Below are 16,390 nucleotides of genomic sequence, written 5' to 3' on the forward strand. Positions count from 1 at the left end.
GATCCCACCTGCTGACTCAGAAGAGAGGCTGTGCCTATATTGAACATTTTCATTACTATACAAAGATAGAAAATAATTTCAGTGTGATATTCCACCTTTACATTGCCCAAATACACTGAACAAACAACTCGGTGCGATGAAATGAATATTTCTCCTCTTCCAGATGATTTCAGATTCTGAGTGTACCATCATAACAAAATCAAAATTATGGGGTAACTTGAACTTGCATCCTACTAGCTCATGTAAGCGATCTTCTCTTTCATCTAGTATTTAATATGATATGTTTTCAGGTCAGCCAAGAAAAAATTATGACAGCCACTTAAAAGTATTGAGGTATTAAAAAGCAAGAATATTAACCTGCTACGGGGATTTAGCATTGCTCTTCTAAAATTGTAGGGTATTCCTAATTAAAAAACATTTTTGACAGAACACTTGTCTGGCTAAGGCTACTTAGATCTTGTGGCAAATCCTGAAAGATTATATACACAAAATCATTTCTGCACTGCTAGTAAAACAATGGCCAGAGAATGGCACCATTTGGCTCTCTTCCTAAATTAGTCACAGTAGTTAGATGCAGCACAGCAGCTTTCATGACCAGACCAAAAGAGTGCAAGTTTCATGTGTCACTATGCATAATAGGGTGGAATTTGGTCTATTCAAGTCACTTACTAGCTCGGATCAATTAGATTAATTTCTGGTTGCAATGAAGCGAGAGAGAAATCCGTTCATTTTGTGACATTTAGCTATCTAAAAATTAGTAAAATACAAATGGAAACTTACAGAAATATGTATTTTTTAAAAGAACTAAAAGGCTTACATAGTATTAACCCTTAGAATTCCTCAGGAATTCAATCCATTCAGGTCTTACATATCTGCCAAGCGTATTCAGGGAGAATCACATTAGAATGGCATCTGGTGAATTTTCTTATTCAAAGGCTGATCTGGGAAATATATTAAAAAAGAATAAAAGTATAATGACCAAACTCATTTAATTGACTGTAGTGGGCCCTGCTTTCAGAGATTATCTGTGCGTATCATTAGGAGCAACTCTGAAGTTCACTTCAGAGGCTAGGTTAACTATGATGTGCTAGTATGTCAATAAATCACAATAAAAATGCCATTTATACATGGGCCTTGGCATCTTGCCAGAATTGACAGACAAGGCCAGTCATCTCTATTGTAGGAGATGTGAGAATAAATTTGGACTGAAGTACACAGCTTTCTGAGCAAGTGCATTAATATGTAGGAAGACCAGTAATCCCACATACAGAAGCTGGCTGGCCTTTGGGTAGACTACAAAAGTGTACCAGTCAAATGCATGTTTTTCCAGAACCACTGAAGCTATTAGCTGGTGATTCAAAGCCTGGAACATTTGGAGACTTGCACACCATGTATATAAACAACCAAGGAACAGAAAACCACAGTGTACAATTCAGATATAAAAGGACCTTTCTGATGTCCAGAATCCCCGGTAAGCATGAAAGTACAGAATGTGTTTTGAAATAATTTCCATTTCATAATACAGATGAGTCCTCTAAACAGTGATTATTCCAAGAATTTCCATTTCTGATGGGATTAATCCTGTCAGTTGCATAGTACCTCTGAACTCTCTGACTACAAGTCACTAAGGTTAACATGGCAGTAGATTCTAAAATCAATCCCATGTGATTTCCATCCTCTCTTGTCTTACTAACTAGATCCAATGGAAATCTGCCAACGTAATTTGCATGTGTGAAACAGATGAAGACATAGATATACCTTTCCCCCGTGTGGTTTTCATACGAAAGTCATGCCATGCCACATGAGGAAGGTAAATCTTCCTACACTGGTATATATACACACCTCCATACCACACATGGCTAAATGTCTATAAAAATATACACATATAAAATACATATATTGAAAATATTTTAATGATCTCAATGATATATTGGATAGATATTTCTGGACAGAAGCAGAGACACAACGAATAAGATTAAAGACATTGTTTAAACCAATGACTGCCAATTTGATACTTAAGTACAGCATTTTCATACGTAATTTTTAAATTAGGTTCCTAGGTCTTCAAGAGCAATACTGCCTTTTTGTAGTCTGTCTCACTAAAAAATCAATAAAAATCAATAGAACTTAAATTTCACAAGTCACCTGTGAAAATAAGACATGGTCTTTCTCATTTAAAGTTTTTAAAGTGTAATTTAAATTTCAAAAATTACACTTCTGAATAAGCTAACAGGACCCAAGGTTCATTTTACACAACCTGTGAAGACCACACCTGTCTTTGTGATTTCATCTATTTTAAGACTGCTTGATAAAGTCACTGTTCTTTCAGATGTCTGTTTTGCCATTAACAGTTCATAGGAAAATGTATTTTGGTGCCTGATCTTACAGTATTACTCGACACTCTTTGACACAGAGAGGAAACAGCAGAACATGTTTGTTTTGCTTATGCAGCCATGTCCTTTGTTGTATTCTCTTCCTTTTCTCTCTGGAGTCACTGAAGTTTGATAAACTCACATTAAATACCAGTATACTTCAGTCAATGTTCCAGTTCTGCAGCTGGCCTCATCTGTACCCTTGAGAAAGTCATTTGACTGCTCTTGGTAATACAGTTTCTTCATCTATAATTCACTGCTTTGAGTCCATAAAATGAATCCACTGCAAGTTCTTTTTAGTATTTTTTGGGTTCTAGTTTTGTGTTTCTAAGTACTATATGCATCACAGTACTGACAATTCTTTTTTAGTCTTTGTAAAGCCCTTTGAGATTTACAGATGTTGACAAAACCAGACATTCCAGCACTGGAATATTTTAAGTTTTTTTTCAGGTCAAATGTTGCTTATGCAATGAAAAAAAATCCAACTCTTCTGTACAGAAGACAGAGAGATAAAACACTGTCCTTTTATGCAGTGTTCTACTGTGTACCAGTTTGATATTCAGCATATATGATATTCAGGGTACTCTAGAGTGTCAGCTGGAGAAGGCAAAGAAAATCCTTGAATCCTTAAAATTGCAACAGAAACCATCAACAGCCTTGTGGGATGATTTAGTCCCACCGGTCTTAGGAAATTCTTCCATGCAAGAATTGGCCCTGCTATACATACATTGATTAAAGTTAAGGGATATGGCTATAACAGACTTATTTCCCTGGAAATTAATTACTGATAACCCATACATATTAAATATTATTTCTTACATTGTCCTTCTAAATGTTAACTGTGACTTACCTTACATGAATCTGATTGACCCAAATGAAGAAAATTCTTGTTCATACCCTTGGCTATAATTCTTTCAGTCTCCTTGCTCTTGGTTTCATCTGGTTTTACCTAGCACACAGTGTGAATACAAAATTTGTAAACAGATTGATACAAATCTCATAAACACTAGTAACCACAAGCCAGAGCAAAGGTGTATTAATGATATAGACAGAGTTTAAATTAAAGCTCTTAAAGGCCATCTTAGCTACTCCATGCAATAAGAATGAGAATTTTTTTAACTAACTGATATTTTAGTAGTGTGACCCATGGCTATGACATCTGAATAGAATTTGATCTTTTTCATACAAGGATATCATTGTGCTTTAAAGAAATCTTCAGGTTCCACCTTAGCAGGGGTAGCTGCATCAATATCTCTGTGTTTATAATCGGATGCAAGAAACAGGAGTTTATGAGAAGATGTATCACTCCTGAGAGATGATTAGGTTTCATAAAACAGTTACCCTCACAACAATATTGTACAGTTCAGAAGTAGAAATGTTTACAAGTGGACCGCCTAGACAACCTCACTAAGCATTTAAGTGTGCTTCTCTCTGCAATTTGAGTTTATATCCAGTTATTATAGGATACAGTGTTATCTTCTTATGCTTCTTAGAAAAGTGTGGAAGATTAAAAAAACCCAAAACACTCACAGAGCCAAAATGAAAAATTGCATCATCTGTGACTATCTTCTTTACGCATATTAAACACTCTGGATCAAGGATATTCCTAAGAGAGAAGGAAAACAGTAATTTTAAAGTTCTTGGACGTGTCACTTTTGGGCAATTATTCAATGAAAATAAAATTGTGTGCAATTGTACTTTGTATCAAACTCTTCCAGTTTTACTGGGAACCAAGCTGATTTGTGCCAGGAGCTGAGAGAAGGAAATTTGGCCCTTCAACTGCCACTTTCCTGGAGGAAATGCAAAATTTTTAATTGTCAAATTCAGTCATCAAATGCCAAAGTAACATTTGTTGTAAATCTACCTAAGTTACAGCAGACATTGATTCAGTCTACCATGTCTTAAAATATAAGTAATGAACGGCATGCATAGTATTTAGGAACTTTTTTTTTTTTTTTTTTTTTTTTTTTTGTAATTTTACAAGAAAGCAGAGCTTGAAAATAGCATCAGTTAGTCAGGAATGGAAACGGAGGAATTCAAACAAAGAGTACAAAAGGAAAACCTAGGGAATAAAATAGTTTCTTTCACAAAGAGCATATGAAGTGGCTGCATATATTTACAAAACTGTACAAACATAGTTTTATACCAGCAGGCAAAGATTATCCATACTAGCAGAAGAGCAAGATTCTCTTCACACCTGTTTAACCTCCAGCTCCTCAACCAGGACTGAGCATAAGGTGGCCACCACAGTGCTGAATAGCCACTAGCCATAAGGTTAGAGTCCCTTCAACAATGTGAGTTTTACAAATATTGCATAAACATCCCATCTAGGCACAGCACAGTTTTATTTGCAGTGACTGGTGAATACTGAGAATATTGAATATCATTGTTTTGTATGATACAATAGAATTACCTTAATAACCAGATGACACAGGACATACAGTAAGTGTGCCCACATGGTATCTGTGCTGGATTCTGCAGAAACACTTTGCACAGAGGACAAACATATACGGAGGAAGCATTACTCGTGTACTTTTCCATAGGTTCTTCAGAAGCATGTGAACTATTCATAGCTTATGCACTGATGCTTAACACCGGATCTTCCAAACACCTAGGTGCTGTAGTATATTCTCTTATGAAGAGAAGCCAAAAACCTTAGTCTAAAGCCATTGCTGTTTTCTGCTGTTATACATGTAGTTAAACTGTAGATGTTAAGATAATCCGGGGGGGGGGGGGGGAAGAAAAAGATTTAGCACTGGGCATACACTAAAATAAACTGCCAGTTAATCAACATGCACTAATAGCATACTTAAATGCAGATCAAAAATTTAAGGACTGCAGTAAGAATTTACCTAACCAAACCAATGAGAAGACTGGAAAAATAATTGGTTCATTCCCAAACCATATAAATTTGAATTGTGAAGACATGAACCAAATTAAGAGGAAAGAGAAAAAAAAAGCAATAACTGGTATTCTCTAATAGGCATCATTCTATACATTGCCCTAAAAACAGAGCCTCAGGAGAAGCTGCATCAGAAATCTCGTTTCAGTAAATCCTCCTCCAGTGCTACAGGTTGACATGAGTAGAGATTTCAAGACAGAAGAGTTTAAGAGTGAAAAGACAGCATTGCAAACCAAAACCTACTATGGTTAACTCTCATGAATTTAGAAACAGGTTGCCCTTCTGTGGTTCTAGATTTTGTTTTCTTGTTTTTCATTTCCCTAATTTCTGTGCCTCATATCTATTTCATACAGGTTTTATTAGTTTACATGTTGTTTCTCTGGGCTGCTACTGCACATATTTTGCTACCAATACTTTTTAGCATTGCAAGATTTCTTCACACCAAGGAATTACATTAAGCATCCATACTTGTGCTTCTAGATCAATGTCTTTTACTGCAAGACTAAGAATTTTGAGAAACTCACAATGTCATTGTCAGCACAATGTACACATTGGTAAGAAGCTTTGAAGCGAGCTGACTGTATAAAATTAAACCAAGTAACCAAGTCTGCTGAAATATCAAGTGTCTATACTAAAATCACAAACTCCAGGAAATTCTAAAATGAAAATGTCTTCTGTTTCATATTGCATATTTTAACTTGTAGCGTAAGTGTCACTCACTACATGCTACCAGGTACATGATGCACTTGCCAGAAAATGCCTGGGTTAATTCAAGAAAAGGAGGGCTTTATTAGGCTGAATTCCCTTATTTCAATGATTTTAAGCTGCATTTAAACTACATTATCTCTGTAAAAGCCAGGAAGCAGCACTTAAGTACATTTTCCATTCCAAGTTCTCAAATATCACATTTCTCCATGGGCAGAAATGGGGTAATTATGTGATTTCTTAAAATGAGTACTGCACCCTGACCCGTTGGTTGTATCGCTGCTTGCAGCCTCTCTCATGCTCAGAACTCTACACTGATCAGAAAAGACTTTGCATCCTCTGCCCATACTTTTATCACACAGCCCTGACTACGATACCATCTCTGGTAAATCTAAAATTTGTCCAAGAATCTCAGAGATTGTGGGGTGGTTACTGCCTTGCAGGGGAATTTCTTTGTCAAATAATTTGGCTTATGAAGAAAATTTTGCCAGCAGACATGAAACTAGTATTATGGCACTACACATGAAAATACTTATTTTTCCCATCCACTAAGAAATTAGTGCAGCATTTTCTGTAGCTGAACTTTTGAAAAACGTTTTTTAAAAGGTTGTGGTTTTTTGGAGGACAGGGAGGGGAGTAAAGTACTAATATTTATAGGACCTATATGAAAATGATATTCTTGTGCTCCCTCTGCTGTTTCTGTCACAATGGAAAACTGGGAGTGTTTCAAGAGCTGTGTATAGTCCTTCATATACAGTAATAAACACTCATGCCTAAATAAAAAGGGGAGTAATTTCTCCTGGCAAAAGAATCTTCAAAAATAAAGCAGCACATTATAAAAATTAAGGGCAAAAAGCATTATCTATCTGGAAAGCAAGCTTTTATGCATGATACGATGCCATGGACATAGCTAGGCTTTCTTTAACAATAAAGTCTGTTCCATTAAGAACACTAACAAAATATAATTCCACATGAGTTCTGAATATTATTATAATTTAAGTTATGCTATTGTTATTTACTATCACGATTGTTCAAACATTTTTTACCAGGACTGCAGGGTTAATATCCAAAACATGGTCCTTCTAAAATACAAGTGGTGAGAAACATACTACTAGTTTTAAAACAGTCTATTTTCTCTACACGGGTGGATGACATACCAACACTATCTATCAGAAGAAACACCAAATGCAAGAACATCAGAAGTATTTAAAATTGGCTGAACTATCTCATATAACAAATAATAATTAACAATGTCTGGAAAGAGGACTTACCAAACTGGTTAACGATTGAAATTCTTAGCACATCATCAGCAAGGGGAAACACTAGGTTTAATCTCTCTCAAAGTGGGATTCCCCTGTATCACATGCTTGTTTTTTCATTGTAGTAGCATGACTATTTTCTTTTTAATACTTGGTTTAACAGTGCCTTCTTTTAACCTTAGACTAACAACATTTACATTAGTGTAAGGGGATTTTTCTCATATTATTAAGAGACTGAATCAGCTGCAAGAGGGTATAATTTCTACTCTTGATATCTAAAAATCAAGAAAAGATGACATTTTCTTGATAATGGTTTTGCAGAGAAATACATCACAGGCAGTTCCACCTTTGTGAACATGCAAATTACAAAATAGTTATTATATTCTGAATATTGGTATTAATTAAAAAATACCTCTTATAAAGCAGGAGCACATTAATTTTTTCATCATAACAGGCCTGATTTGAAGATGACATATAAGCAAAACAATTAGCACTCTTATCTAACATAAGCAGGAAGACAAGGTAGCAGACTGCCCAACTCGTTTTAACATACATAACAGACTTTGCAAAAAAATGCTTAAGTAAACTAACACGCCCCTTAAGATCTTCCCAAGTTTGAGATGAGTGGAAAGTTGTGTGACTTCATTATTTGTAAAATAGCAAGGTTTTTATGAAAAATAGCTTTGCTTTTTGGAGCATACCTATGCAGCACTTCAGAAAAATGCTTTTTGTCTCAAACTGTCATGGCATGTTCAAATCATTTTGTTGGCTCTTCTCAAAAAAAATCCTTAGAAAACACTATTAATCTTCTGAATATACTACTGCCACTTCACAAATAATAACTGCCTGTGCAGGTTCAACAAACTTGTAATGAAAATTCTCTCTTTCATACACAAATAAAATTTTTAAAAGCTTCTTATTGAATGTTTTATTTAGCTGGAGAACTTTCCATGCCAAAATGCTTTGCAAATGAGTGTATCTTCAACAAATACAAGCATCACTTCATAACTGAAGTGTTGCCAGGTACAGTTACGGTCTTCCTGACTGTTTTTTAACATCATAATTTCAGTTTATTTATTTATAAAAAGTAAAGAGTTAAGTTGCCTGTAACAGTTTCAACCTATAGAATATGAACTGGAAGTTTCCAGTGTGTTTCATTTCCATTGCAGAGGCTGGGTATTGTTTGTTTGAGACACCTTGCAGTGTTTCAGTACAGTGTTAAAGTAAATTTTTGCATTTCAGACAGGGACTGGTAGAAACTAATTTATTAAAACTTAGTAAATCTTCAGGACTGTTTAATTTAAAAATCTATTACTCCAACCACATGTTGAATGAAAAATTCCACTCAACATGTTAAAATAAATGCCTGGATACTAGCTTCGGTAAAAAGCGCAAGATTTCATCATCTGCAGGTCTAAGGGAACTAAAGCAGCACAATAGGGTCAGGAGTACCTGGCTTCAGTATGGCTCTTGACATAATCTAAAATAACTTTAGGAGTTGTCTTCCATCATTCTTATACTACAGTACTTTAATGAAGTGGGAAACTGAACATTTAAAATAGTCACTATAAAGGAACTGGGACTGCAGTAAGGTTTTTGTCCTAAATACTTGGATGCTATTGTGCTAGGTTAGATAGATTTTTATTTATTTTTTTAAATTTGCTTGGAAATTAAAGTTGTAACAAAATTATTTGATAAACAATTTTATTTTTCCCTTTTTTTTTTTTTAAATGAAGGAAGGGTTATATTTTAATAAGACATCAGATTTTAATGCTTCTAAGTGTTATTCTGGCACAAGACAGTACTTTCCATGTTTGTTTTTACAGTTGATCCATTTCATCTTACTTCAAATGTCTTTGCAGTATTCTGCGTTATTCTCCCCTCCAAACTTAAAAATCATACTTTCAACATGACTGTGTTACAAGAACGTGGCTATGACATACAAGCAAACACCATTTTTCAAGATGAACTATTAATGAATGTTAAGTTCAGGAAAGAATTACTAAACAGGTGAGGATTTTTTTTTTATATGAGATTTGATCTCTATTTTTAATTTAAAATTTCTCCAAGTAAATCAACAGCCACTGATGATGAGATCTTCAGCAAAGTCTTCCATTATATTTAAAAACTCCTGACAAAATGTACATGCTGCATTTGAAGGCCACCACTCAATCCAAGTGCTGGAGTCCAAAGGGTACTGGAATCTAAGAAGACAACAGAAAACAATCATTTGCTGCTAAGATCTGGGGAGGAAAACGTCAAACAGAAAAAAAAATTACAGTATGAAATTGCTTGCTTTGTGTTCATAATCCTGTTTTAAATGTATGCATCTGAAAACAAATTGTGTAACTATTGGTCGAACTAATACTTAAAAAATTAAATCAATTATGTATTACGTAAGAATTATTACATACAAACACTTGCCACTTCACAGCACACTTCAAGATTAAATCTCTGCATATTCTGATGGTAAATTACTTACTTGAAATGGTAACCAATGTTTATCTTTAAGGCTTCTTTTCCCATGATCAAATACTGCTCTCCTGGGCTCAGTTCAACATCTGTACAGGTCTTCTTTTTAACAAAGGTTATTTCATTATTTTTTTGAGCAAAAGCCTGCCCTGAAGTAGAATGTCAAGAATTGGAAAATTTCACAAAGAATTTCCAGTAATTCATATATTAGACAGAAAATACCAAAATGTTCTACAGAACAACACAGCCAAGGGATCTATTTGCCACTAGTTATAACAGGAAAATTTGATGATATAAAACATATTTCTTTCAAAAGATTTTTTAAAATTAAATCTGAATGGTAAATAAGCCTCGTGAACATTAAATAATTTTCTATTATAGTAATTATAAGGGCATATTGGGTGCTTAAACTCAGGAAAAATGAGTGATTATCAGCTTCAGTTCTGCAGGACCTATGAGCAGCTGCCTCTCCCGAAGGTAAGACAGTGAGTGTCCATGAACAATTCTAAAGTCCTTTCTCCCACAAGTGGAAACATGCCCAAGCTACAGAATCTGAGAAAAGTTAAGGCATAGCCTATCCTTGCATACTACCCCACTTCAATCATTGTATATACAGTAAGGGAGTGCATGGAATGAATGAGACATTTAAACAACAGCTCACAACTCTATTAATTGATTATGGAATATGTTCACCTTGTTTTGTCACATAAAAGACATTTAACTGATTACAGTTTAGGTTTGTTAACAACAGCTATAATACAGAAAAGCTGTTTAAAAACATCAAACAAAGACTGCCCTTCTCAGGGCACAAAAGCATTCTCAAAGGCTGTATTTGAGACTATGGTTTTCTACTCTCATGAAATGACTAGGTTTGACTGCTGATTTTTGCCAGCTGCTTCAGTGGTCTCAACCAGACAGCTTTTACTCTAAATAAATCACTAAATGGATTAAGAACAGGACACTCACCTCTTTTATAGAGGTCCAGAAGAGTTGCAGAATACTTTACAAAATAACCTTCTTCACTGCGAGATAAAATGTTCACTTTATAAACTGCAGAACAACACAAACCAAACTTTTTGTTATTCTTTGTTCCTGCAATACATACTAAATGTCTTGCAGAAGCTCATATGAAGAATATAATGTCCCTTTACAATACTAATTTCTGGGAAAATGATGGCTATAGCTATACACTGTAGGGCTAAGAAACATAAAAAAGTTCTACCCATGCTCTAATCTAATGAAAGCTCTACCCATGCTCTCATCTGATGCCCCACAACTTCCTCTGATCCCAAAGTCATATGATCATGTTAGATCAGTACCAAGCAAGAGAAACACTGTGCTTATTAGCAGAATTCATCAGATCAGGCTCACTGGTGCACTAACTCTGGTTATGTGACTTTTATTCCAGCAGAGGGTATGGGCAGCAGTTAGTCTTCTCTGCTCCAATATGTCACCTTCATATACTGTATGCCACTGTCAAGCCTACTGAATTTAATCACTAAAGATCTAATTGGAACAAAATGTTTTGCAGCAGTAGTAAACAAGTAAACATTTCAGTCAGAGCTTGTGAAATAGGTAATGACAATTCAAATATTACCATATGCAATATCATTCTGGCATGCAGCTTCTCTCCTGGTGTCGGCAGTTATTGACCAATCTAGCCTCTCCTGTACTTTACTACACTCAGCTACATTGAGAAAGAAAAATGCCAGTGTTAAGACAATGTCGTCACATGTCCTCAAATAAAACATCATGAACCTACCTGTTTGGAATAATCTACTGTAACTGAGAAACACCGTAATTATGGGATTGCATGCTGGAACAATGAATATTTAAAATACAAAATAACACCCTCATCCATGATCATACTGCACACGTTTTTTTAAATTTTTTTTTTTTTTAATGTAAAATTTGGAGAGGACAACAGCTGTGGTTTTATGAGGATTTTTTCCCTTGTGTTTAGTGAGGGTTTGTCCAAAGCACTACACTGCATTTTCCCAAGTGAAATGGGAAAGCATCTTAAAAAAAGTTTACCTTCCATGCATTTGCATTCATCTCCTTCACACAATCTTACAAGTTTTTCATTTCCATAGGGGTTATAAAATATAGTGCACCTTTTATCTAGAAGATCCAAAAAGAAATAATGAATACATATAGAAAATCAAAGTCCAAGAAGTCAGCACTGAAACTCCGTGAGACAACAGTTACCTGAGCTTAAAATAACAAGGATTAAAAAGCTGTCGAAGAAGAAAAAGTGTAGTCTTTAAGGAGGAATAAAGAGTTAAGAGACAGCCATGAATTTGAAGACATGGAACACATACCTGGTGCATGATATTCATATACAGTGAATGTGGCAGGATTTAGCATTCCAACCCGGAAAAGCTCACTTATTCGGAACTCAACACAGAGAAAATTATTAGCTGGCACCTATTTGAAAGACGTATGAATTAAGGAGCTCTAAAAGAAACAAGATTATTCCAAAGAGTTATAGTAGTGCTTACAGTTATGAAAAGGGTAACATACAGAGTCTATCTGCAGAATAACATGCCCATCTTTTATCTCATAATCTGCTATCAGCTGATCAACTCCACTTGCAAGCTGTAGGGGAGGAAAACAGAGAAAAATCTTCTATACAAATTAAACATTTTTGGGTGATCTTGAAGGTTTTGTAATCAGTAGCTTTAACATAATTCTGAGATGTAAAAAACCCCTTATTTTAGGACCTCTTTATAGTGCTCATACTCTTACTTGGTTTTTTTTGTTTTAAGGAATTTATTCTTTTACTCATCATATGAAGATAATAAAGAATTAAAGAGCTAATTATAACTAAAAGAATACTCGAGTCCCTGTAGAGTATCCTGTAAGTGTAACTCTAACTGCCTTTAACTAAAACTGGTATGCTTGTCAATAAGAGCTGAACACAAGCACTACAGCTAAGATTCAGTTCACAAACTTAGCCAACTTATAGTTAGGTGTGCATACTAACAGTGTTCCCTTTACAGTTAGCACATACAGCATCTCCAGAGTTGATCCACACTACACTAACACAGATGACAACCACTCTCTATCCGATCTTGTCTCTCCACTAACAAGAGGGAGCCTAGATGTCAAACTTTAATTAGACGTCTAGCTTCTGACCCTATCAAAAATCCATAATACAGACTTAAGTAGATTATTCTCATTAGTAATAGAAGTGTTTAGAAGTAATGAGGATATAATTATAGAAATCTGCACAACTACTCTAACAGAAAAAGATGAAAACCAGTAAATATTATAGTTCTGTCAAAAAAACTTCAGTTAAAGAAAAAAATTCTCTAATACTTACAGTAGATAAGTCTTCTGTATTTGCTTCCAATCCACTAACCAAACCTATGTCCATCACAGCATGAGCAGACCCTGACTGTGGCTCTCTCACGCTGGGCCTGTACCTAGAATAGATTAAAAATAACATTAGTTAAACACCACTGAAATTAAAAAGAAATTATCCAATGGGATCCCAGAAAAACCTAAGGAAAATTCTATCAACATTTAGTCCACAGTAAACCTATAATGCAGCAAAATAGTCCAGATGAATAACTTCATAATTATGCCAATCTCATGCATAAAGAAGCTTCTCTTAATACTTATGTTCCAGGAGAAGCCATATATAACCTAAAGAAAAACTCCCTCCCAAAGAGATCATGACCTTTGGCTCTAATTCTGTTTATACACATACATAAAAGTGAAGAAACAGGCAGAAAAGAAGATCAGAAGACCAGATGCAATTATTAACAAACAAAAACATTTTAATCTCTTAAAAAATACAAGAAAATAAATAGAAATGTCAGTTAATGTAATATTAAAACAAAAACTGAGAAAAACCAAAAGACCAGAAAGCCTTTGTAACATTCTTAGGTTAATTTTGTAATGCATATGCAGACCCACAGTGCATTTGCTTAGCACTGCTCCAATTCCTTAATGTGTCAGCTGGGATTCCACCTTTGCAAGGAGGAGTGTTGAATGTTAGGAAATCCAGGACATTTAGAACCAGCATTTAGTTAAATGAAACCTTTAAATGCAGAACACTGGCTCAATCACCGGGGGAAAAAAAAAAAGCAACTAACCAAACAAAAACCCCACCAGCTGTACTTACTTTGCACATGCCTCTAAGCGCCCAAGTAGCTCACCCTCTTCTTTTCTGTAACCTTTTCACATCAAGTAGAGTCAAATAAGTCATTTTATAACTCTTCAGAAGCAGCAATCCAAAATTCTCATAAAGCATTTTCATAATTGAAAGATAATTCTTTAAATTGTTTTGGTGGCTATTTTTATAGGAACTCACTGTCTAGCCACAAACAAGTAGCATTATACTTTTATAATTCAGGTAAAATGACAGCTTTAATGCTTAATGTAGTTTATTGTGTACTTACGAATTACAACTACTTCATGACAAAAGCTCAGAATGTGGTTATAAACCCTGTTGTAACTGGACTAGAACTCTCAGTACCTTGTAGAACTCACTGTAAACCCCCTCATCCCCCATCATATTTCTTTCTTCTGCCTGAAGTTTGTGTTCCTCACTCCCCCAACTGCAAAACCTCTTCCATAAATGAGCAAAAGTGCACCTACCAGAAATATATTAAAAATTAATTCTATTCACAAGAAGGTGATAGTTTCAAGAAGGGCTAAAAAGGCTCCTAGCAATTTCTTTTCCGGATTTGCATCTAGAAGGTGGCAGAATTTATTACAGTTTCTTTCTTAATAAGAAACACTTTGTTAAACAAATTAAGCTTTTTTTCCTCCCTCCCTTGCACTGACCTAAGTAGTAAAATTTAAAACCATATTAACCCTTTACCATCATCTCTCTTTGGAACAATCTTCAATTCAAAGTTACACGACTCTTCAGAAGTACCGATTGCATTATATACTGTCCTCACCTACACACGTACAAATAAATTAACACAGAAAAGAAGCAGTAACCAATCCTCACAACTGGCATAAAACTGTGAAAACTCATAACATGAAGAATATACTACCAGTAAAAACAATTCCGTACAGCATGATTAGTTTTGATGGATGCAAAGCAGAGTAAATAAATGATCAGCACAAAGAAATGGGGAATTCTTGAGCAAAACCACACCGCTCTTGCTGGTTATATTTACAAGACTAAAAATATTATCCAAACAACTTCTGATATTTTATGAATATAAATATTACTACACAAGAATATGTACATTTCAGATGTTACTAAGTTTGATGCTAGAAGAGGCTACGAAAGATTAGAAGAAAATATATCATGGCAATAGCTTAATATTTAGGCACACAAAATGTATTCCTTTAAATATTGCAAGAAAACAGTTTTTCAATGACATTGCTAAACAAACTAAGAGTAAACACCAGAATAACAGAGAACTGAGCAATTTCTCAAAATTGATCACTAATTTGGATCTTCCCCATTTGGCTGTCTAAGCCAAAGAGACAGTAACAATTGATGAGCATTAAAACTAAGCTGATCATCTATTTAGATTTATGGAACAGAAAACCTCTGATGAAAAGGAAGAAACTTCCCAACTTCTCTCTCATTAGCCATAGAGTCATATAATGGCTTGTACTTCATCTAAAATATAGCCATAATGACATCCATCACTTCAGTGTAAAGGTAAGAGCAACAAATGGAACAGTTTATGAGAAATTTCAGTTTCTTTTTCAATGCTGATATTAACAAACCAGAGATTCCATTTTAAAAAATTGGTTGCAGGCTTACATTTACTGTAGCTATGCCAGTGCTGCTTCCAGTGCTTACATATATGTCATCATTCAAAGGTACCTAAAGGATTGATGTCAAACAAAAAGTTGTAAGGTAATAATAAAGATAGTGCTATTAACAACAATTAAGGTCAGAAAACCTGCTTGTCTTTTCTACATTTTAAATACGTATTAAGGCCCGATGCTACAAAATTCAACAACAACAAAAAACCTTCATAGGAACAAGCAGAGATATTAAATTTAAATGAATATTCAAATGTATGAAATTTAGCAGATAAGCAAAGTCCTTACACATTTGCTATACTAAATTACTACCAGTTTATTAAGAGAAAAAGCTACTTTAGTAGCAATTTCAAAGTTCAAATAATTATTTAACAAGTTGCTAAGAATACTGCTTTCACTTTTCAAAGGCGATACTATTCACTCACAGTCACAGTTCTTCCCACGAAATTATCTTCTGTCAGTTTAAATACATGAAGGTCTCCATAGTTTTTGTATGCTACCTTAACATTCATGTCCAAATAAAGCCGTTTGACAAGAAGGGAATATTCAGTCAAGGCCTCAAGGGCATTAATTGTGTCCTGCCAAAAATCAATTATAAAGAATTAATTCCAGAAATTAAAAAGAAGTGAAAATGTATTACAAAGCAATTTATTTACTGCCACTTAAACATAATTACAAATAATGGTAACCATTACTAGCTAAATAGCTTAGCAGTGTCTCAGCAAGTACACTTAACATGGTGGTAACATATTTAACACTATAGACGTATTTGTGCATTTTAAAGAAATGCATGCAATTTCTAAAAAAGAAGCAAGCAAACAGCAATAAACAAACACAGCACACATCAGCTTCTTCATCGATTTTTAATAATTTTAGAAAAGGGAGGTTGCATGAATTGGAATATTCTAGATGTATGACTATTTGTAGTGTAT

At 34.6% G+C, this 16,390-nt stretch overlaps 1 protein-coding gene across 2 annotated transcripts in view; it reads right to left on the reverse strand.

Annotated features, from left to right (window-relative positions):
* Positions 1-5,157: 5,157 nt before the first annotated feature.
* The window catches only part of C5 (complement C5), a 33,547-nt gene continuing 22,314 nt past the window's right edge, over positions 5,158-16,390 (reverse strand). For both annotated transcript variants that reach the window (XM_075055440.1, XM_075055439.1), the window contains 12 exons: positions 15,884-16,036; positions 15,454-15,516; positions 14,545-14,626; positions 13,843-13,894; positions 13,036-13,138; positions 12,234-12,308; positions 12,032-12,137; positions 11,745-11,831; positions 11,308-11,397; positions 10,677-10,760; positions 9,721-9,859; positions 5,158-9,442 (listed from right to left, as the gene is read on the reverse strand). In XM_075055440.1, the coding sequence (XP_074911541.1) occupies positions 9,313-9,442; positions 9,721-9,859; positions 10,677-10,760; positions 11,308-11,397; positions 11,745-11,831; positions 12,032-12,137; positions 12,234-12,308; positions 13,036-13,138; positions 13,843-13,894; positions 14,545-14,626; positions 15,454-15,516; positions 15,884-16,036 (1,164 nt within the window). In that variant the 3' untranslated portion in view covers positions 5,158-9,312. The remainder of the gene's footprint in view (positions 9,443-9,720; positions 9,860-10,676; positions 10,761-11,307; positions 11,398-11,744; positions 11,832-12,031; positions 12,138-12,233; positions 12,309-13,035; positions 13,139-13,842; positions 13,895-14,544; positions 14,627-15,453; positions 15,517-15,883; positions 16,037-16,390) is intronic.

This window comes from Buteo buteo, chromosome 23, assembly GCF_964188355.1.
Source record: "Buteo buteo chromosome 23, bButBut1.hap1.1, whole genome shotgun sequence".
Lineage (NCBI taxonomy): Eukaryota > Metazoa > Chordata > Aves > Accipitriformes > Accipitridae > Buteo > Buteo buteo.